Source organism: Vanacampus margaritifer, chromosome 13 (assembly GCF_051991255.1).
Source record: "Vanacampus margaritifer isolate UIUO_Vmar chromosome 13, RoL_Vmar_1.0, whole genome shotgun sequence".
Lineage (NCBI taxonomy): Eukaryota > Metazoa > Chordata > Actinopteri > Syngnathiformes > Syngnathidae > Vanacampus > Vanacampus margaritifer.
The window spans coordinates 13,625,293-13,649,231 of record NC_135444.1 but is presented as its reverse complement, the minus strand read 5'-3'; the positions used below and the strand labels follow the sequence as shown (position 1 = coordinate 13,649,231).

General features: G+C 38.9%; 1 protein-coding gene across 2 annotated transcripts in view; it reads right to left on the bottom strand.

Annotated features, from left to right (window-relative positions):
- agbl4 (AGBL carboxypeptidase 4) overlaps positions 1 to 23,939 on the bottom strand; it is a 336,250-nt gene that overhangs the window by 11,879 nt on the left and 300,432 nt on the right. For both annotated transcript variants that reach the window (XM_077584564.1, XM_077584565.1), the window contains 4 exons: positions 21,852 to 21,966; positions 18,400 to 18,511; positions 2,640 to 2,792; positions 342 to 504 (listed from right to left, as the gene is read on the bottom strand). In XM_077584564.1, coding sequence (XP_077440690.1) covers positions 342 to 504; positions 2,640 to 2,792; positions 18,400 to 18,511; positions 21,852 to 21,966 — 543 coding nt within the window. The remainder of the gene's footprint in view (positions 1 to 341; positions 505 to 2,639; positions 2,793 to 18,399; positions 18,512 to 21,851; positions 21,967 to 23,939) is intronic.

The following is a 23,939-nucleotide window of genomic DNA, read 5'->3' as shown; positions in this document are numbered from 1 at the left end:
GTTTGGCTCATTGTTCTATTGTTTAGTGCAATCAAAGAGTCACCTGAGCCTGACTACACGGGCCTCCTTGTCTTCTGGAGCGCCTTTGTGAATGAAATCAATAGACGCAGCTATCGCATCCCTGTTTTAACTCTGCGCATCTGTCACGACGAGAGGCGACAAAAGCGCAACGTGGCTTTTGTAGTGAGCGCACACGACCTGATGCAAACTCACACACAAAGCCTCACGTACATTGTCATTGTGGTGACGCGCCAGCGACTAATTACCAGACACAAAAGGAACGTCACGGTTGCTGTCTGCACTAACGTAAAGTGAGTGGAAAACACACAGCGAAAGGATACATGTCTCCTCGGTGTAGGCCACGGGTGCCGTGCTGCCAGAGGTCATGTAGCTGTAGAAAGACACCTCCAGAGTGTAGCAGTAGGACGTGTCGTCAAGGAGACCGCCGAGGAAACGTCTGCCGGTGCCGGCCTTCACCACGTCACGGTTAAAGGACGTGTTGGACTGAAAGAAATAAAAAATACACAGGAGACAAGATGAGACAGCTTGTGAAAGGCAGTTTATTTTAACCCATTTTGACATTTGACAGCAATAAAAAAAAAATATTCTTGCACCCTGAAATTCGGCGACTTTTTCTAAATTGGCTCAAAATACACAAAAAGGAAAATGACATTTTAATAACGTTACAAACGTGTACAAAATGTGTGTACTTTGAGGCTATTCTTTGGCACCTGTCTCTGGTTAGCTTGCGTACAGCAAAACAAAAGCTAACACATGGCCATGACACTTGCAGTCACTTTCTACCAACAATGAGCTAACATTAGCTCCTCAAAAACCAACTGTATCTAATTAGCTCGCGTATAGCAAAACACGAGCTAACACATGTAGCTATGACACTCTCTGTTACTTTAACTCCTCCTGCCTAAACAGAACTCTTTAATTAACTGTCAATCGCTGGTTAGCTTGCGTATAGCAAAACACGAGCTAAAACATGTAGCCATGAAACTGTCAGTTACTTTTAACTCCTCCCGTCTAAACAGAACTCTTTGAATAATTGATGATCGCTGGCTAGCTTGCGTACAGTAAAAAAGAGCTAATATAAGTGGCCATAACACTCTCAGTCACTTTCAACTATCCATTCCATCCACCCATTTTCTGAACCCTATCCAAAAATGTGTTAACATTAGCTCCTCCCCTAAATACAGAACTCTTCAAACAACTGAAGATAGATAAAATTTTCTGCCTATGTAAACAGCATAAAAGTATGAAAATGAAATAAATGACTGTAGTCGTGAAGTTGTAAAGATTATGTTGTACTCCAGTACTGTAGGTGGTGGTAATGAGTAGTGACAACTTCCAAATAAATAAGAAGCAGTCTTCATTAAAATCAGGTTTTCTACAATAACAAAGCCTGAAACTATGCCTACATTAGGATCCGGAAAGAATATTAGTTTTGCATAATCCTGCTACCACAACGACATAAAGTTATAAATGTTATAATAAATATTCATGCATGCACCAATAAAACAAACTAAAGACATTCTGGTCCTGTAAATATAGCCACAGTGTTAGAAAAATACGTCTTACAAAATGGAAATGATGACAAAAAAAAAAATCCATTTGGTTTGTGGGCGTCAGCTATACTACACAATGTTGACGGTGTCTTGGGAAGCACATGTGGAAAAAAATGTTACCGTTAACTGTCACTCTGCCGCGCTGCTTTGCTGAAATGCAAACTTGCTGCCACCCGATGGGATTTTGCCATGATTGTGTTGTGTTGCTGCAGCAGTGCATTGTGGGTAGTGCTGAATAGGCAGAGGGGCCAAAGCACAGGGAGGGAGATGACCCCTGGGCCAGATGTCCCACTAGCAATATATGGCTTGACTCACTTCCCACTTTACGAAGATATAATCCATGAATGCACACCTTTTTGGGAAATAGTTTAAATACTGAACTGAAGTCATTTAAATTGGAGAAAATATAAGGAATGGCATAAAGAATGTGGCATTTCCAATCTATGCATTCAAGACTATATGTAGATTTTATTTATTTATGTATTTATTTATTTATTACTGTGGCAGTCACCCACCACATTATCAGCTACATTGACACACTATCCACACAAAAATACACTACACAATATACTTATAAAATTGATAAGCTAATGAAATAACAACAAATCAAAAATAATAAAACTAAAACTAAATCTAATCTACAAATAAACAAATAAAAAATAGATAACAAATTAGAAAAAATGTCATAGGAATATAATAATATATTATCACTGAATAATAAAGAATAAAAAATACTAAATAATTAGAAAGTAGTTCTTATATTTTGCCACATTGATTTAGTTAGAAAATGTCACCCCAATATTAGCGAAAAGTGAGCATTATCTATGCAAACTTATTTTTTTAAATAATTGGATCCAAATTTGAGTGTGCAGGTGTACCTTATATGCTTACACTCATTCAATCTCCTCAAGTGTAGTATTAATAAAGGTAACTATTTTGCATCCTGATTTTGGTTGACAGCACATTGTACACCATCTCCAAGTATTAAGCAGCACCACTTTCAAAAGCAGTTCTGACAGAAAGAACAAAGACTGTTTCTGTGTTTGTGTGTATGTCAAGACTCACGAAAGAGAAGTCGTGTGCATTGTGGCACAGCAGTCTGGGGAAGACGGCCTGTCTCTGGACGCGCTCCTCGTCCTCAAACACGTTGCCGTACATGAAGCCGTTCAGCATGGTGGAGTGAGCGTGGACGTCGATGTAGAACTCCAAGCTCACACTCTGATGTCGGAACGCAGGAGGGAGAGACACACGCAGACAAAAAAAAAAAAAACAGCAGGTTACAGGTGAACAAAGCGTCACTTTCTGACATTGTGGATTTGGAGGATCTAGGAAAGATCACAATATAAACAGAGAGAGAGAGTCTACAAAAAGGACAACTAACATGCGGCGGCGTCTACACTTTTTTGGCATTCATTATATAGTTTAACTGGGAATATACGGTCCTCTAGTAGTAACTGATAATATAGCGAGCATTAAAGATAAAAGGATTTCAATTGGTGCCATGACCCGGATACAAACCAGAGTTGCCACGGATCCAATGGACTACAGAATAACAATTTCGTTAAATTGTGACGTTTTAGAATGCATCACGTATTCATTTTTGTTGTGTGCGCGCGGTTGTAAAAAACTACCACTGGAAAAGAAACAAAAAAAATAATCAAGCATATACGATGCAAAGATAATGTAAGCCACTATTTCGGGTGCGAGGTTTATTTATCTGAGTGGACAACACACTCAGTGACTAATGGCGGCATGGTGTCTATCATAAAAGAGGCAACAATTTGAAGAAATTGTGCGGTTGTACTCGAAGCAAAAGAGCCATTAGGAATCTTCCTTTCGGGATCATGAATGTGTGCATATCATTTCATTAAATCCACTCTATGTTGTTTGCAAAACCTCCATTTGGAGCAAAGTGACGGCCAAACTGGCACACAGAGCAATCCCCACTATTAGAAGAATTAAATGTTGGCAAAGCAGTGCAAGCATTGCGTCACTTGTTGAAAAGTTTTTGATATGATTGAATATTGAACAGTCTATCCATCACACATTCTGTTCAATATTGAGGGAAACAGGAGCCTATCTTATCTGACTTTGGGGAAAAAGGCAGAAAACACCCTGGAGTGGTCACCGATTAATTACAGGATACATTTTAGGACCGACAACCGTTAGCTCTCCCATTCACACTGTCACTGAAATGATAACTCACATTAGTGGAGACAAGTATTGAGGTCTAAACAGTATCAGAAGCTCTGACAAACCTGTATATTTACAAATTAAATTGGACTATTTGTTCCATTAAATTATTATATTAATTTATTCCCAGAAACCTCATAATTTTGTAGTGTTTCTCTTGTTGATTGTGCAATTGGATTTCAACCACTATATGCTTCAACTTCCAATTAACCTTACATCAGCCTTTTTCTGACCTCTGATTGGTTGGCCAGTGGAGTACGTGTCAATTCATTTTGATCGGCAACAGACAGGCCAGCCTTCAGTCACCGTCAATCCGTCAATATTTAAAACCAAACCAAACCTTAATTGTCAATCCGTCAATGTTATTTTAAATGGGCTTCTTTTATTGTGAAATTACAGACGCTAATTTAGGACCAACAATAAATTTCATGGGTGCAGTCTGTAAATTAGTTATTTTAACCACGCTTCCATCATTTTGTCACCACTATTTTCCGCTTCACATTGTTTGTTTTGTTGCTATTCTTTCCCTCGCTAATGTCGCCACATACGACCAACCACTGATCTGTATACAGTACTGGATAGCCAATAGGCCAAGGCTTTTGAAGCTGCGAGGCCGCCATATTGCCCCTCCCAAGAAACGTTTCTCGACATACATCCTATACAGTTACAGTATCGAAATTGGAGAACATTTGAGACAGTACTTAGTAGAAAGAGCATGATTTATAATTGTTAAACATAAACAAGTGGACTTGAGACATTTTACAACTTATATAAATTATATGCTTAATGATATTTACAGGAAGAAACCTTTATAATATACAGACGCTCCCCTACTTACGAACATTCGAGTTGCGAACAACGGTACATACGAACATTTCTGCGCGTACAGTATGTCGAAAAATGTTCGGAAAGAAATGCTGTAAGTTAGATTTTGTATTGCGCGTAGTGCTTCTTTCCGCCGCTAATACCGACGCTTGGCGCTGTGAGAGCTCATTGGAGGCTGAGCAACGTGGCGAGGAGGAGGAGGAAGAAAACGCCGGTCCCCAAGAAGCAGGAAATAACTTTTGAAGCCGATTCCAGCGACGACGAAGAATCTCTCATGATATAAAATCCTCCTCTTCCTCCTCCTCCATCATCTCCTTAAGCATCGAGTACATCTTCCAAAAGTAAGTTAAACTTCATTTTATTTATCTTATTACGTACATGTACATACTGTGTGTGTGTGTCTCGCTCTCTCTCTCTAACATACGTAGTACAGTACAGTACTGTACGTATTCTCTCCATTTTATTAATTTTTTTTCAGTACAAACCAATGCAGGTTACTTGTACAAGCCTTAAACATACTTATATAAACCTTCAATATACTTATATAGGCTTTAAACATAAATTGTAATACAAAATATAGCACTGAAGCAACTTACGAACAAATTCACCTTACGAACGATCGTCCGGAACGTAACTCGTTCGTAAGGTGGGGAGCATCTGTACAGCAACAAAAGATGCCTCTGCCAAATCAACTATTGGGGTCTAAGGAACTGAGCGATAAAAGAAAAAAACGGGGTCTTCAAAGCACCACATACCGTCCACTTGTTATTTTTATTTATTTATTTTTTACTTGTTAAAAAAAAAGTGACCACCCGGCCACAGGAGCTGCGTCTTAAACTGTTTGTGACGAGGCCACGAGTGCAAGCTGGAGCACAGCCACCCATTCGCTTGCACACCTCACCCATTCTTCCTCTTTCCCCTACCGCGCTCTACCGCCGTTACCACTCATTGCACATTCAGCAGCTCACTTTATTCCCCGTGTTTGCCGAGACGAGGGGGCACAAAGATAGTGAGGAAGACGGGAGAAGGCAGAGAGGTGGAACAACTAAAACAGAGAAAACAAGGAGCGAAAACAGTGCGGGGAGAAAGAAAGACGGCGGCGGGGAGCCAAGCAGAGACGGGGGTGGGGGGGCGGGGGGTAGAGAGAGGAAATAGAAGCGCAAAAAAAAAAGGCAAACATGGAAAGAAAAAGCATAGAGATGTGTGCGGAGGCGTGCAGGGAGATTGACAGAGTGGAGAGACGGGAAGAGAGCGAGGGATGCAGTTCTTGGGCGGCCCGGGTGATGCAGAGCGGCCCCGCGTTTGAAATTCCGCTCACAGCCAAAGCAATTTCCTGGCGGTGGCTGCGCTGTCAGCTGCTTGGCTGGCTGGCGGTGAAATATGGTGGCTGGGAGTCGGCCACTAGCAGCCCCCGACAACCTGATGGATGGAGCCCCAGAGGAGAGAGGGAACGGCGGCAGGCGCTCAGAAGAAGAGGAGGAGGGAGGACAGTGAGGAAGGAAAAGAAAACGGGAAGGAGGAAGTAAATGCAGGGCGAAGGTAATATATAGAGACAAAGAGATAAAAGGGAGGGAGATGGACCAGTATAAAAGGAGACAGTGGCTGATCTGGCTCCATTAAGGCCCAGAACGGCAAGGTCTAGACGGGGGAAACCAGCCTAATAATCACATGGGTCGCCCCTAACTAACTCCCACATGACCCTGGGGGAGGAGGGAGAACTAAAAGAGGAAATAGAGAAGGTGAGATGGAGGAGGGAAGACAAGCAGGTGATACTGAATTATCCTGATTACAGGGAGAACCGTTCACAAAATCCATGTTTTTTGTTCAGTTCGGTATATATTGACTGTTCAGAAAATCAATTATGTCTCATATAGTCAGGTTAAAACAGACATAATGAGACAGTGTGACCTTTGACATTCTGAAGTTAAAAGTAGAAGTTGACCATACCTTTCAATTAAATGGCAAAGAAAGTTATCTTTAACAAATCGTTTTTCACTGTCGCCGTAATGCAAGTTGAATCTTTTTTTGCATCGTGGGCACAAACTGCACCTTTAGTGCATAGTAAAGAATTTACTTTTACAACCACATTATTTATCAACGACATAAAGTGAAGCACTAACATCTTTAAGTAACATAAACTGCATCAGCACAACATTCTCTTATTTTTTCTTCCAATCTTGGTAACAAGCCATTTCTACCCGTAAGGGACGGACGGCCACTTGATTAGGGATAGCTTGTCATCTATGTGGTTTTGCACAAGAAACATCCTCACAGTTTGTATTCTGTATTTAAATGGATAGCTACTTAACTCATTGAGTCATTTTCAGTAGTCAAAAGTTAATATTTTGTCCAGAATGTAATAAAATGTAATAACTTCATTATTTTTCATGTACAATTACTACCTTTAAAAATACATTTTTCCATTTGTTGTCGACTGAAGATCACATCAAGCGTGCTCAGAAAACAGATAACGACCAATCACAGCTCACCTGTTTTCTGGGTGTGGTCAGCAAACTGAGCCATGATTGGTCGTTACCTGTTTCCTAAGCATGCATGATGTAATCTTTAGTCGACAGCAAGCAAGGTGATTTTAGTTAACGAAAACTAGAAAAAAAACTAAAATTCCAAAAACTATTTCATTAACGATATAAAAAAAAGCTTAAAAAACAAATAAGAAAACTAACTGAAACCACTTTTTATGTTTACAAAACTAAAAGTAACTATTATAGCGAAAATATCCTTTGTTTTATTTTTTGGTAAATAATACATGAGCCATTGTGAATTTTTTTTATAGACCTTTGAAAGTGTGTCACACAGAAGTGATGTCATCTAGCAGCAGCCAATAGAAAAGCACCTTTAGATGACTATGGCTCGGCTCACCTGCTTTTTCAATTAACTCAGCCGAATTGCAACTTTTTTTCATTTTGCCATTGTGTTTATTATATCTTGCACACCAGTAATACACAGCATAAAAAAACTAAAACTAATATTAAAACTAACTTAAATTAAACTAAAACTAACCATTATTTAAATAACTAAAACTAATAAAAAAAAATAACAGAACCACCCTGAAAACTAATTACAACTAACTAAATAATATATATAAAAAAAAACTCAAAATGAAATAAAAAATAACTAAAATAAAATTCCCAAACTATTAGAACCCTGACCGAAAGTGAAAAAATGAGCTTTTAACGGTATTAATTGTTCATGAAGAATAATCAAGTTATCACATTCATAATAGACAAAATATCTTCTTACTGTTGAAAATGGCTCAATGAATCAAGTATCCCTTTAAAAGGAGGGTTGGCTTTGTTAGCAGAAGAAACAAACACATGACCGAGGTACAGAAAATAAATCATTCCCATAATTTGGATGAACTGTAAGAAAGCCATGTTTTGTTTTATTTAACTCGCCCCAAGCACACAACCCAAGTGTAAAACAGAAAAAAAATGGTCTATATTCAAATCATACAGAGCATACCAAACATCCAAGCCATATGTTATAAGTGGTTGTCACGTCTGCCTCACAGTGCTGAGGTTCTGGGTTTGAATCTCGAGTTTGCAAGTTATCCCCTTGCTTGAATGGGCTTTCCAGGAGGTACTTCTGCTTCCTCCCACTTAACGAAAACATCCATGTTAGGTCAACTCAAGACTGTACAATGCTCAAAGTTACAAGTGTGGATAGTTTATATGTGCCCTGTGATTGGCTGGTGGCCAATCAGGCCAGCATGATGATGATTTTGTTAAGAGTTTTTATATTTCGTTCAAGACCAATTTGGAGTTGGAGAGGCTATGTTAGTTCCATGTACTGTACATGCGTGCTTGGCTGTCGTCTCCTGCTGTCACGTTAACACCCTGGACTTCTGTTTTTCCCACTTTTACTTCTAAGTTCACCCCCCCCCCCCCCCCCACCCCCCTGTTGACAGCCTTTGGCTTTTTACGTCACGTCTTGGCTATATCCAGCGTTCTCTGACCCTAAACCATCACTGTGCTGTAGCGATCAGGAAACAGATTTCTTCAAGCATGAAAACCAAGCGTATATTTAGGTCGTTGTCTATGCTATGGCGTGAAGTGACAAAATGATGGTTCCAGGCCACTGAAGAGCAAATATATATCTTGCTTCCAGCGTAAGCAGAGCATGCAAGGCCCTTTGGAAATGAAAAAAGAAAAAAAAAAGAAAGTAATGTTGAAAAATTCAAATGAATTCTGACCAGGTTTGTGTCCCCAGATTGAGTTCTCCTTCACAACATGCCATGAAGGACAGTTATGACGCCTTGGTCACATAAATAACAGCCCACCACAATGTCACGTCCAAGCATACTACAATGCTCGGCTAATGCACTGTCAATCAAAAGCAGACAGTTCTGGAGGCCACCTACTGTGATTGATGCTTCAATTAGCAACCCGCTCTGACCTACAGAATTGTTCATTTGGAATTGTAATTAAGCAATTAGGGGCAATTAAGAAACAGACACTGCTGAATGAAAGTCAAAAGACAATTTGAGCGGGTGAGCGAGAGGACCGGAGAGGGAGCGAGCGGTCCAAATGAAGACTCTCCAAGAGGAGACAAACAAAAAAGCTCCGTGCTGAAAACGCTCCACTTGTGGTGAACTTGCGGTGGCCGTAAACAGTTTAGTGTAAATCCAAGCGGGTCAAACGAATGAATTTTGTCTTACAAGTGCTTATCAGCTGCATGTTAATTAGAACCGGGTGCGGGGGTGCGGTGAGAGCCATAAATGCCCAGCTTATCCTTACACGGGGAGGGGAAAAAAAAAAGAGCTGATTGAAGCAGGATTACAAGCTTGGGAATAAAGCCTTTTGCATCAGCAGCATACCTTTTGGAGGAGAAGGGAAAGTTCCGCTTGTTCAGAAAGAAAAGAAGCAAAGTTAATCTCACTCGCCATGTAAGCTTTTATATTAACATTGAAATATGGACGCCGTTGCCTGTGGGAGGTTCGACAAGTGGGGTTTTGAGTGAGCAGCGCCATCCAGCCATCCGTTGCCTTCTCATCATTTGGGTCACAGGTGGGCTGGAAGCTATCCAGCTGACTTTGGGCAAAAAGGCAGGGTACACTCTGGATTGGTCGCCAGGCAATCGCAAGGCTCATGTAGACTTCACAGTCACATTTATGAATAATTTAGAGGATCTATTTGACGTAAAAATGGGCGCATCTTCGTTTTCGTGCCGAGGTAAGTCAAGTTGAGTGTGTTTGTGAATTTAGTAGACCGCGTTACGCTTGGATAGCTGTTCTGGCGTATTCTATAGGACACCCCACATTTGGCAATTTGTTGACAAAAAATAGACTCGGTTTTAGACTCGCTAAAACAAGGTCTAAGTGTTGACGTGCTAATTTGCTGTTCAGCTATTGCGGATTCAATCTATCGCGGTTTGTGACCTTCGTAACCCGGTTTCTGGTTAAAGTAAGCCATTTTAAGATTTAAAAAGAAAAACATCAACAGCTCGATATTTATTCTTTGTATGCTGAAAGCCAAATTCACTCAGTGTAACCAGTGTTTAGAAGAGTGGGAGCCGTGTGAGGACATTTGTAACGGCTTAATATTATATGTATTCATAATTTCAATTCAGGGGTAGAATTGAATGATCTGTTTAACTAAGGATGTAGCCGATTGGCCATCATCCTGACGAGATGTTAAAGGCCAAAAAACAAAACAAACACATACGTATTTCCTGTCAAAATATAACATGGGCCATTATTTTTAGAGTAAAAAACAAACACACTGGATTTATCAAAATTCCAAACAATATAGTCAAACGGATGTAGATTTTGTAACTGATTTCACAACGACTCACACATGTTCAACATACGCATGCACTGACAAAGATTTTTTTGTGGACCGATTTCCAGTTGGTGCAAAACACAAATGCCTTTTCATATCCACGGAATTTATCATTTTTCACACAAATAAAATAAAATTATTTAACCAACAGTGCATTTTAATATTAATTAAACTCAGTTATTTTTTTATGCATATTTTTGAAATTTTACCCACAAAAATGCCCCCCCCCGAACATCCTGTAAATACAGGACGTGGGCAGGTATTTAAAAGTTTCCTGGGTGTTTACAACATAAAACATTTTCATGAACTTTTCAAAAATAAATATACACACAAAAGAAGAGATCTAAAGATCATCATTCTCAACATTCATGTAATATTCCACGCAGCCTTTTACGGGTTCGAGGAGCGGTACACGTGGTCAGTGACCCTCTAACGATGTCACAGTGACAGAACATGGCAGATGGCCTGACCCGCTTCAGGGGCGAGAGTAAATGATACAAAACCTTTTAGCTCCGTCTGTTTCCATCAGTCTTTCCCTCCCTCCTTCCGTGTCAGTGTGGATCGTGTTCTCATATTGATGATGGTATTTATCCGTTTATGAATGCAGAGGTGACATGTAATCAGGCTGAACGGGTGCAGACGTGGCCCGTCGCTTCAGGGCCTCTTAGTACCTCATGAGCCTCCATATTTATGTATGGAGAAGAGCGGGAAGGTCAAAATGGAGGAGGTGACAAGACAATGTATAGAAATGTGTCAAATGTGGAGTTGCTAGAATTTGAATACTTATTTTTTTAATGTAGCAGAAACCTCCACCAAGGCTAAACAATCCTATTTTGAAACAAAAATGCACAAATCTGTGATGACCTGAACTAGGATGCAAATTGGCTATTAAAACAAATACAGAATCAGAACTTTATGATTCAAGAGAGAAAGAATCATAGCCTATTGTTGCGTGTACTTGTGTCACAGGAATGACACAACGGTTAAACCATCAGTTAATTAAGCCCATCTAAGCATGCGGTGTATCAATGCCTTTGTCATTTCTTAGCTGTTGGCTTCTGTCGACATCCTAGCATGAAGGGAGCTTACAAATTTGGATGCTGGACCAGAGAGACAAACCCTCACACGGGTTAGCTTAGCGCTAGCTAGCTGCTATGACAGACACAACATGAATTGATTTAAAATTTTACCAAAAGCAAAAAAGCACCATGGGTTCTGCCAGTGTACGAAAAGGGATCCTGGAGGCTAAAGTAAGTCAATTTAAACAAAAAACAAAAAAAATATTGTGTATATAAAGTGCTATATAATTTCACTCCATTTAACTTTCTGATCAATGTGGGAAGTGGGGAAAATTTGTTTTTTCTTTTTTTTTTGGGGACGACGACGTGTTTTTATTATTTTTTTTTAATAGCAAAAGTACAATTAGTGATGCATTTGAATGGATTTGGGATTCGGCCGTTAAATGGTAGAATACGCGAGTCCAGGCTCTAACTATACACAGTAAGAATTACTGTTTGAACAGAGAGAAAGAATGTCAAAGAAAGAAAGAGAAAAAGAAAGAAAAAAGAAAGAAAAAAAGAAAAAGAAAGAAAAAAGAAAGAAAGAAAGAAAGAAAGAAAAAAAGAAAAAGAAAAAGAAAAAGAAAAAGAAAAAGAAAAAGAAAAAGAAAAAGAAAAAGAAAAAGAAAAAGAAAGAAAGAAAAACATCTGTTTTCTTCCTACAATATGAAATAAAAAAAAACACATTTAAAATTTAGATTGAATTTTCGAGATTGTAGTATTATTTTCTATTTTCTAAGAATGAAAAATTTTCACTGATTGGATGCGTGATCCTTAGTGGAAAAAAACACACACAAAAAAGAAAAAAGCCTCTATATTGCCTGGTCTACACAAATTTAATGAGGTCACATTTTTGGAGATGTTTTGTTTAAGTGGTTTCAGCTGTTAATCTGGCATAAAAACACACACAAACAGAATATTCTCCTAATGTAATTTGATCGTCTTCCTTGGATCATTACTTTAGCAGTCCACAAAAATGTAATACAAACCAGTAGTTGCTTTTCAACTATACCGTAATCTGCTTCTAAAAGCACAAATAACACATTCGCCCAAAGGTAAAACTTTAGGGGGAAAAATGAGACATTGGCAGAAGTGGTTCTATCTGCTGAGAGGAGACAATTGGGCTTCCAGCAGAGGAAAAACTAAAGAGGTATGATGAAGGGGTTGAGCAAGGAGGATGGGGGAAAAAATTGGCTCTCCAAAAAGGCTTACAACTGTTTGGCTGACACCAGAGGACATTTTAACGCACACAAGAGAGGGGTGATAAACAAACACAAACATCACACGGGGGTCTTCAGCTTGGCGCATAATGCAAATCGAACTGTTGAACAAAGAAAAGTCAAGAAAGAAGAAGAGAAAATGCGCAGCAGGAAGGAAGGTCAGCATTTGGAGGGATTTCAAGGTGCAAAATTCATCACTGCGCCTTGACAGCTGCTAATGTATTTGTTTTGGGGAGAAAATTAATTTTCTAATATTGAAAAGGTCAGAAAGAAGCCAGGGCAACAATGACCTCCGTGTCATCTTTAACAAATTATCCAAAATGGCGCTGTCAAATTGGTGGGGAAGCGTCAGGCAGTGATGAATGCGTTTGGTAATCAGCCAATCAAACAGAATTCTTCTTCTGCATTTGATAAATGAGCTGGAAAAGCAATGCTTTACCAAGGAGATGGGTCCATTTGTTTCTCCGGACGCTTTTCTGCTCCCCCCCCCCTCTCCCTTTTCACTTTTATCCCTCTCCATTTCTCTCTTTCAAAACAAACAACACACTAGCTCGGGAACAGATTATAGCTCCTTGCATCACTGACTCGTTCAGCCACTTTTTTTTGCCGCTGACCAACGCTCAGCTGCAGATGGTAAATGATGGAATTTCATCCAACAGCTTGCCTTCAGATGGCTGCTGATGAGATGTATGACTGGGATGTTTACAAGTCATATAAATAAATACCCGTGCTTTTCAAAGGCTTTTAACTACATTACAACCTTCAAAGTCGTTTAATTGTGACCATGTGTATCGATTGGCTTTTGAAAGTGCAGGAATTTATGCCAAACTTTTTGTGTCTAAATAGAAGGTCCTCGGGTTTATGATAGTTCTAATGAACGAGGGTTCGAGGTTGTGAACGTCGCACAATGATCTAATTTGCATACCGGCCGGCGTAAGGATACGTGTTCACATATAGCACAAGAATGCAGGTTTTCCGTACAGTCACATTAATTATGACTCCACTGCATTTATTACATGTTAGTGACAAAACTGGGTTTTAAGAAAGGAGAAAAAAACTAATGTAAAAAAAGGAATGTATCAATTAATATGATCAACATATCTGTCCACTTTGACAGATTTATTAAAATACCACCAATTTCTTAAAACTTGTCTATTTAGTTTGTTTTTAGAGCGTGTTTGATTGTATTAGTTTTCATTTAAAATGCTTAGTTTTGGTTTAGTTTTATTATTAGTTTTAGTTTTTCCTGGCAACTATAAATAAACTATAGTTCCCAAGCGACTGTCATATGGTAATACAGAAATAAAACATTTAAAATAAACGACGAAAGCTCATGTTTGACAATGACAAAGATGTAAACAAAGGACATTTGATAGAAATATAGTTATAGTTTTATAAATGTCAAATGGAGGTTCAGCAGGCATTTTTATTTAGTTATTTTGAGTTATTTTGTTCATTTTTGTTAACTATAAAAACCTTGATATTTACACTAAGATTTTATTACTTTTTTGAGATATGAGCTGTCATTCCGATGAGCAAAAAATTGTGTTAGGAACACTATGTTGACATCAAGCTCAACTGAACCCACTTAAAAATAAAAATAAAAATAAAAAGCTTCAAGCTTTTTATTACCATTCCCAGGTAAACAAAGAGAATTACATGTTGCGTCTTTAAAAAAAAAAAGAAAAGAAAAAAGAGAAAGCTTTGCTTTAAGCCCGTATCTCACCGAGCGGCGCAGGCTTGCGGGGGTGTGCGCACGTTACGAGTGTTGTTTTCTTCGGTAGGCTTCGTTCAGTGTTCAAAAAGACACTCTATCAAACCATTTTTCTTGTCACAAAGACATTTTTAACAAAAAAAAAAAAGTAATTGCTTCAGAAAACAGGTGAGCCGTGATTAGCCGTTGCCTGAGCTCTGACCAACTGTGCCATTTTCAGTCCACAGCTAGTGGCAAAATGGCCGCCCCCTGAGACTGATAAAATCAGATGAATTTTGCTGATTAATTTGTATTCCACAAATGCAATATTAATCAGAATGCCGTGTTTAGACTAGGTGGGGCGCAAAGAACATCTAAATTCATAGCCTGGCAAGCCACACACACTTTCTTCCAAAAGAATGTGGGTCTGGACAGGCGGCCATAGACAGCGATTAATAAATAAATAAATAAATAAATAAAAGACTTCTACAAGTCGCTTTTCTGACGTCACGTCTTCGCTCATTGGTTCAGTCCACTCAAGTTTGCCCCACCTCAGAAATGCGACTGATAGTGCGGCAAAAGCCGGGAGTGAGTCAATAATAATAATAAATTCATATACATAGAAATGTTTTTTTTTTTTTGGTTGACTTCACCTTTAACATAATTCCCACGTTGACAAAGGTCAGCTGAATTAAAAAGAAATTATGGTCAAAAAGTAAAACCTTGGTTTCATCAGACATAACCAAACCTCATAAACACATGGGAGAATGTGTCATGCCCCCCCCACCCAAAAAAAAAAAAATCACAGCCCAGAATGTGACTTTCAAAGTATGTCATGGAAACATTGTTTGTTTTTTTGTTCAGTCTCATTGCTGACTCAAGAATTCAGTTTGTCAAACACCACCTGTTGCCTTCTGGCATGAATTGCAGGACCATCCGTTATGTTCTCGCAATAAGTGCTTTATTTATTTATTTATTTATTTATTTGGCTCATCATTTGCGGATGCGTACATGTGGAGAGTGCAGTGATATCCTGTCGAGTTGCACTCTAACATCTGAGTAGGGACACATAAATCGCCGATCAATCTCTCGACGAGCTGCTGCTTTTGTTTTGGTGGTCTTGTTTGTGTTGTAATTTTTGCTTATAGCATGACAAATGACCTGAAAATTGGGCCTTTTCGCCCCATTCCGCCACCCTCCTATTCCCGTGGTCTTCACTTGACAAATAATCAAACTGATTTAGCGGCGAGTGAGGGAGGGCCATTGTTATCTCGGGCCAACTGCGCTGCCATAACTGCTGCTGATCTCCTGTTAATGGAGCCCCCGGCCCTGGTGGACCCTGTGCCTGCTGCGTGAAACGAGCATGAATGGAGGGCAGCGGCACCGAGGCCTCCTGGCAGCGCAGCTGGCATTGACATTGGCATTAGGGAGCCCCACACATGAGTAGCGCATCTAATGGGATTAGCCGGCTGCTGCAAGACCGACAGACAGACAGACAGACATGAAGAGGCCGCCTTAATCGAACCTCCAAATGAAACTCTGTAAGGCAATTTTCAGGGAGTCTTGGAGGAGGCGTAAGAGGTGATTAACCACAGAAAAGGAGAGAAGATGGCAGTGTCAATTGGGGGTCAGTTTATAAGGACAAACTAACAATCCACATACAGTTAATGAACGTAGAAAGGTGGCTGAAACCGACACATCAATTGGACATCCTATGCTACACACCATGCAATTGAGCAACTCAAGCTCCACAAACAATATACTGGACAGTATTATTATTTTTTTTCCATTGACACCACAAAAACAGGGTGTGATTGTCAAGGAAGAAGTGGATGACCACAAAGAAGAAGAACTGGGTGAGAGTAATGAGAGAGGTTGTTTGCATTGACGCATGTTGGGGTTGTAATAGTTTGTGATTGTTCATTATAGTTCGTTTTTATTTGGTTTGGACTTAAAATTAGGTTAGTTTTATAAATTTTTAAAGCAGGTTTGTCAGTTTTAATTTTGTCGAAAATATTTAGATTCGTTTTCATTAGCTTTAATTGATTATTTTTTAATATATGGAGAAATTGTTTAGTACAAGGAAAAGATTAAAAAAAAACAAATACACATGAACTTGTCTTGCTACTACAAAAACAAAATAAACTAATTAAAAAATAAAAACGACAATCTAAAGAAAAATAAATTGTTGGAACAAATTACTTTGTTTTATCATATTAAACAACATCAAAACAATGATTCAGTGTAAAAAAACACACACAAAAAAATTGGTCCTCTCCAGGCATGACCAATTAAATCAAGACTAACCAAACGTTAACATTAGTGCAACGGTTGGATTGAGTCTAAATCGACTAGACATGCCTGGGGAGAAAAACGCTCGGATGCTAAATGTAGCAACAGAGCTAACTCAATGTGATGGATGTCAGTTTCATCAGGACGAGTTTACTTTGGTGCGAAATTGTTAATCGTGGAACTTAATGATACTCTGGTCTTTAATAATTCATACCCGGGACCGGTTTCGTACTGGTACCATTTGATATTAAGTGACAAAAACGCAAAACATTCTTGCTACAATTCTTACTACTTTTTAAAGCATTTTTATTAATTTATTTTGAGTTATTTTATTAGTTTTCAATAACTATACCAAGCTTGCTGTGCGCACGCGGATGCGTTTCTGCGGGCGGGTGTGAATGACAGCAACGAGTGGATCCCGCTGCCATGACCGAGTTTATCGATCAGAGTGTCAGCGCTGGAGGGGAAAAAGGTTAATCTGCACGATGCCAGCCCCGCACCTCACCCCATCTCGGGCCTGCCCCTCGTCCCGCCCCTGACCGCTGCCTCTCTTATCAGGCTTAGACGAGTGTACAAAAGGGTAGAGTATTCCCAGGACGTTCACTGACCTTCAGTAATCCCACCAACCTGCTGCTCTGATTATAATTATCATCAGAAACAAAGAGGAAAAACAAAAACTGGCCCGCGCAGCCTCCCTTTGACGGTGTCGCTACAATCGGAGAGGGGAGAAAAGTAGCAAGTGAAAGCAAAGAAACTTGCTTGAGTAAAACGTTGTGAATGGTCAGGAGAGCCAAGCTGACATTGTGGAGGTGCTGACGAGCCGATCCTGCTCCCCACAGCGCACAAGCGCAAACAAGATTGGGGGGGAAACATGCTGAACCAAGCAGGGAGACACAGCACACTGGACTTGGATCATCAGGCTAAGCTACGTGCACCGCCGAATGTACACACGGATGCGCACACCCCAAGGTCAAATTTAAGCACTCTTTGGCTCAAGCTGTCGGAAATTGCATACAGTAAGGTATGTATACGTCTTAAATTTAGTTTGAATTTACTGATTAATAAAGAAGCACAATCTATAGTAAATTCTCTTTTATGCCGTTGTTTAAGTCCAGATATATTTTTTTATTTATGTTTTTAAAACTACTCAAATTTATTAATTGAACAAAAAAAAAAATCATAGTTTTCATTATATTTAATTTAAATAATTTAATTTTGCGTACAGTACAGAACAAAGGTTTTGGGACACCTGACCTACAGGAAGCGAAAAATGGAAAATAGTGAAACGTAAACATTAGTCCCTTTTACTTTTGCAGAGGTTCTCACACACCTGTTGTTATGAGTACATAATCATGAAAGGAAAATATTGAGGTAAATATGACATTTTTTAAAAAACTATTAAAAAATGAATTTTATACATACATATATATATATATATATACAATAAAAAAATTAATAAGAAAAATATGAAAAAGTAAATATATACTGTATAAGGGAAATATATACATGCATTCATATAAATGATAATATATCAACTACTTGAGAATCACTGCTATTGGTGTGTGAATAGATGTGCTGAACGGTTAGAGGTCTGCATGACTGCATTTGAACATCTTCAGTAAATTGTTTAGAGGTAAAAATTGGGGCCTAACTTGTAGAAGGGCTCCCGGGTAACCATTTTTTTTTTTTGTGTGTCAAGGACCCCATGAGAATGTGTGTTAAAGTGCGTGTACGCGTACGCACCGGGTCTTGGCTCATCTGCACTATGAGTTGTTTGACAGCATGAAGTGTGGGGTGAGCCCATGGAGACGGGTCCTGCCAGTGGCGATTGAGGTCAAAGCCCATCAGTGAACACCTGAGGGGCGGGGGAAAAAAAAAAGACACATACAGGTCAACTTTTTACAGCTCGGTTATCACATTTAATTTGAGTTTTAATCAAGAGGCCTGCTAGAAAGAATTCCTAGCCATTAATGTATTTTTGTTCATCTATATAAGCTATAGTGATGAATAGTGACAAGCAGAATTAAATATTTTCCCACTTTATAGCACAAGCTGCATAATTAACCTGTTGTCATTCATACAGCAAAATAAGTCATTGCAATCACACGCTAAGTGAACAGGATGAGCTCATCATTATTTCACACTTTTTTTTGTTACGTGGTGTGCCATGAGATTTTTGGTAACGTAAAATACACCACTCACAAAAACGTAGGTATATTTAGCTTTCGGTTTCAAATTTGAGGATGAAAATAAACTGCACTTTACAGGTGATCTTAATTTAGGGTGACCAGGCGTCCTGGGTTTAACAGAGACAGTCCCGAGTTTGAACCTTGTGTCCCTTGTTTCGCGTCCTGGCGTCTCTTTATTTTTATTAGTCCAGTCAGCAAGCTAGTTGTTTGGGTCATGTGTATGTCATTTACACAGCTCTCATAGTGATTCATATGACAAACCAATTAAAAGGAATTTAACAGTTAAATTCCTTTCTATCACTTTCACATTCACGTTCTCATTCAGATCTAATCGCTTGCAGGCGTTTCATTTTCATCATACTAGAACTACTACTGCTTCTGTGTCTTAGAATCATAGGATTGACTAGCAATTACATTTGTTATAAATAGTTCCTGGTGAGAATTTATTGTAGATTTGATTTTCAGTGAAATTATTGTGTCCTGGTATTTAATTATGAAAATCAGGTCATACTAACATAATTTGATCTCTAAACTTCAGTTTTCCAGTGCTTTGAATTTGCTCTAACTACAAGCAAAATTCACAACAGGTGTTTGATTCATGAATCGACATTATGCATAATGCATTTTCAAGGATGCCCATTTTTAAGCCGTTTGTCGACTTTATTCATCTCTCCTGTCTAAATGTGAACAATACAAAATAAGGGACTGTTACAAACACCAATTGTAATGGAACCAGGAAATGTTAATGTATGGATCCAGTTATGGATCAAGCACCTGTTGTGTTGTAAGATAACATTGTGTAAAAAGTAGGGGTGTCAAAATTTGTGCATACATTTTGAGTTTTCTTTAACACCACTATTTTTTTTAACGCGCAATTATTGACCGCCCCTTACTTAAAAAGCCTGTACTGGGGGAATTCCAGTCAAAATTTAGCAGTAATACATTTAGTAATAATGCATGTATTTGTGGAAAATGGGGTCAAGTATTTTACAATTCTAAAATTGTGCCGAATGTCTCAAGTTACCTCATGTTAAAAATTATATGAAAAGAAAAATAAACTGAGCTGTCACTAACGTTTTACAAATGCAATTATGCCATCTAGTGGCAGAAAAATGATGAAATCACACTCGTCTTTTACTGTACATAATTTTAAATTTTAACTCAATTTTATGAATTATTATGAAATTACTACATCAATGACTAGAAGATGCCGCCACCATTTAACATTTTGTACACATTTTATCTGGACGTTACGCCACCACTGTTATTTACGTCGCAACACATTCAGTGCGTAGTGACGTAGAATGGCTCGCTGCCGAGCAATGTGAAATGCATATAAAGAAAGCAAGTTAAGATTCGTATCGTTCCTAAAGAAACAACATGCAATCGGTAGAGTCATCCTCACCCACGCCGCGCTCTCGTCATTCAAGCGTTTTGTTCGACTCTTTAGGAACGCTACGCTTTCTTTATGGACGTTTCACATTACTAGGCAGAGAGCCGCCGCCATTCTACGTCACTACGCACTGAATGCGTTGCGACGTAAATAACAATGGCGGCGTAACGTCCAGATAAAGTTTCTACAAAATGTTAATCTATGGCTGCATCTTTTAGTCATTGATATTGTAATTTCATAATAATTCATAAAATTGAGTTAAAATTTAAAAAAATGAGTGTGATTTCATAGGGTTAGGGTCCAAATAAAGTTTCTATAAAATGTATTTAACTGGAAATGATTTTTGAAAAATGAAACTCATAGTTATGTTAGTAACAACCAAATAAATAATATAGAGCAAACTTGTCATGACAGTCGGGGTTCCTTTTAAGAGTATGAAAACTATAATGTAGAACAAATAAAAATGTGCGATTAATCATGAGTTAACTATTGAAGTCATGCAATTAATTTTAATCGCCAAAACACCCCTAGTAAAAAGTACTGAAACAATAGTTGGACATGCGCTTTCAAAAAACATTTAAAGAAGGTCAAATTAAGTAAACTTATAAAAGTTATAGTGCATTATAGGTTCCTGATTTATCTTGAAATTTCATCCAAAAGCTGAATGTCTGTAATTTTTTTTTTTTGTGAGTAGTGCACGTGCCTTTGGCTCAATAAAGGTTTGAAACGCTGTCCTAAGTGTTCCCAACAGCTTACAATGATGAGGAATATTTATAGGTGCTCACCGAGCTGCCCTTGTTTGTTGTCATCTTGTATCTCCTCTGTATCTCTGACATTTACGGAAGCTGTTAGCCGCACGGGAGTTACTGATACTGCGCAGCCAAATGAGCCGAGCAGCCGGCCGTGAACAAAATACTCATTCCAGGTTAACTGCCATTGATTCTTTTGCTCTGCATGCATCCATCGCCGTCCACTCTGCGCTCCGATCTGCCGTGGTGGCGTTCGGCGCGTGCGTGATGGTCGGCGATGTGTGATTGGTGAGGTGAGGCCCATCACTCGTCACCTTCTGTCAATATGCTTATCACCGCTCTCTTTTGGACGTGAGGGGGGGGGGGAAAAAGCACTCCGGCCCTCACCAATCACGACCAATGACAGATTACCACTGCAGCCTGCAAATGTTTTTGGAAGCAGCGCGAGCATCCGGCCACTAGATGTCACTCACAAACGCGCGCGGAGAACATTTCGATGCCTATCTCGGCGTGCATTAGTATTCCTGCGGCTGAGCACATTAAGTAAAAGGCAATTATGAAGAAGGGAAAGAGGAGCGAGTAGACGGGAGAAAGGATGCCTACAGAGCTGCAGCAATGGTGTTAAAAATACAGAGGGGAGGAGACCGCGGACGGGCAAAGAGAATAGCTCCACGGCCACATACGATTTGAACAAATGCACTGCTGTGAGTTCTATGAATTCATTAGGCTCCCTGAAGGCGGAGTTAAGAGGATATTAGCTCAAGTAGCGGGAAATAAAACCGTGCAATATGTGAGCGGTATTTAATTTACAGTCACATTGAAATTGTGAATGACTGCGTTTGTGTTTTTGCTTTTGTGTTGTACCTGTAGTTGCCCAGATACACGCCATCGGGATTCAGCATGGGGACAATTTTGAAGATCACATAATCTCTTAGGAGCTGAGCTACAGGATGCTGGCTCACCAGGAAGTCGATCAAACCTATCAGACACACATTCGTGCGCACACATAGAATATATACGGTGATATACACAATATACATATATACAACTTATCCAATATAAAGTTATTCACAGAACATACATTACTCAATATATGATGAAGAAAATGGGACTCTCAGACTCCGACATTTGTCTCCAATGCTTACAAAACACTACAGACACTTATGTTCATGCTTTATGGTTATGTACTCCGGTTATGTATTTCTGGACTAAAGTCTTAGAAAAACTTTCCGCTATTTTGGACTGTAGGATACCTTTATCTCCAAACTTGTGTTTGCTAGGTGACCTAACAACAACTGATTTACCACATAAACAATTTCAATCTACACTTGTATCCCTTACTATCGCTAAAAAAACAATTCTTGTTAACTGGAAAAATAAACAAACTCTGAATATCGACCAATGGTCTAACCTCCTCATAAATCACATTTTAATGGAAAAAATATCTGCCTCAAATATAAACCAAATATCAAAATTTATAGAAACATGGTCTACGTATATAAATTTTTTTAACCTAATTCCGGTTACTTAATTCTGTCTGTTAGCGAGAGCCACTACATCGTGATAACTTACATTGATGTTTCTGCATTTGGCAATTTATTATTATATTATATTATTAGTATGGGATTTTTTTTTAAAGGCTTTAGGTGAACTGATGAATACACACACGCTCGCACGCACGCACGCACACACACACACACACACGCACATACACATACTCACCCACATACAAAAAAAAAGTATATATATATATATATATATGTGTGTATATGCATATATATGTATATGTATTTAAAAAAAAAAAAAAAAAAACATTTATTAAATTTTTTTTTAATTGATTTGTTGTTTTTTTTTTAAAAAAAAAAAGAGAGCAATGATGATGTCAAATCGAATGAACAATATTGAGCTCTTCTGTAAAAAAAAAAAAAAAAAAAAAAGAATATATACGGTGAAACAGACTTCAATTGAAAGTCAAAGACAAACCCGGCGAGCAGTTAATTGAGTTTTGAAGAAACGAGAGGAAGAGTGAAGGACACCGTCGGAATTAGGCATCAATGGGAGTCGAAATCGATACAAATGGCGACGGAAACGCAACCATGTGGAAGGATAACAAGTCGAGAGTGGAACCTGCCTCCTCACCTGAGTCAGATCAGAGCGGCCACGAGCAAAAAGTCATAAGTAAAAAAAAATCCAGCAGAAATTGTCTTTCAAGGAGAGAATTTCCCAAAGGTGCAAAATGTTTCAAGCTCTTTTATTAGTTGCGAGCGCAGCTAGCTCAAGAGCCACAACAATGCATCACTTGGCCATGCTCGCATTATATGCACCAATAATATACACAAACACAGATTCTTACACCTCTTTTCCACATACGAAGGAGTATTAGAGTAAAACACAATCATGAGAATGAAGCCGTTTAGTTGGTTATAAAAAGTCTGATGGAGTCCTAATAACAGGATAAGATGTCAACAGCAACAACTAAAAAAAAAACAATCTAGAATTATTATTTTTTTAAATATAAAAAAATATATTGTGAAGTATGTGGGGGTCCACTGTATTAAGAAATATGAAGACAGACAGAGAAAATGTAAAATCCTTTTCAATACTTTATGAGAAACTCGAACGGTAAAGCCCGTTTCACACTGCACTTAGGGTGAAGCGTGCCGTCGTCAAACCCATTCATTGTTTATGTGGTGATGGGCAGGGACCACGGAATGAAGCGTCGCTGGGCGGCACAGAGCGTTAAGAGGACTTCTGCCGTGAGGGCAAGGTGCGTCAAATTGGAAAAGGTTCCATTCAAGAGCGGCGGCAGCGTCGTGGCATCGAACAAGCGTCTCCAATTAGGGCTGAGCTGGCGGAGCGATTTAGTGGTATTTTGGCGGACTTATTTGTAAGTAACTACAAGATGAAAGCATCCAAGTTCCCGCTGAGCCATTCGTTTTCTCTGATGCTCGA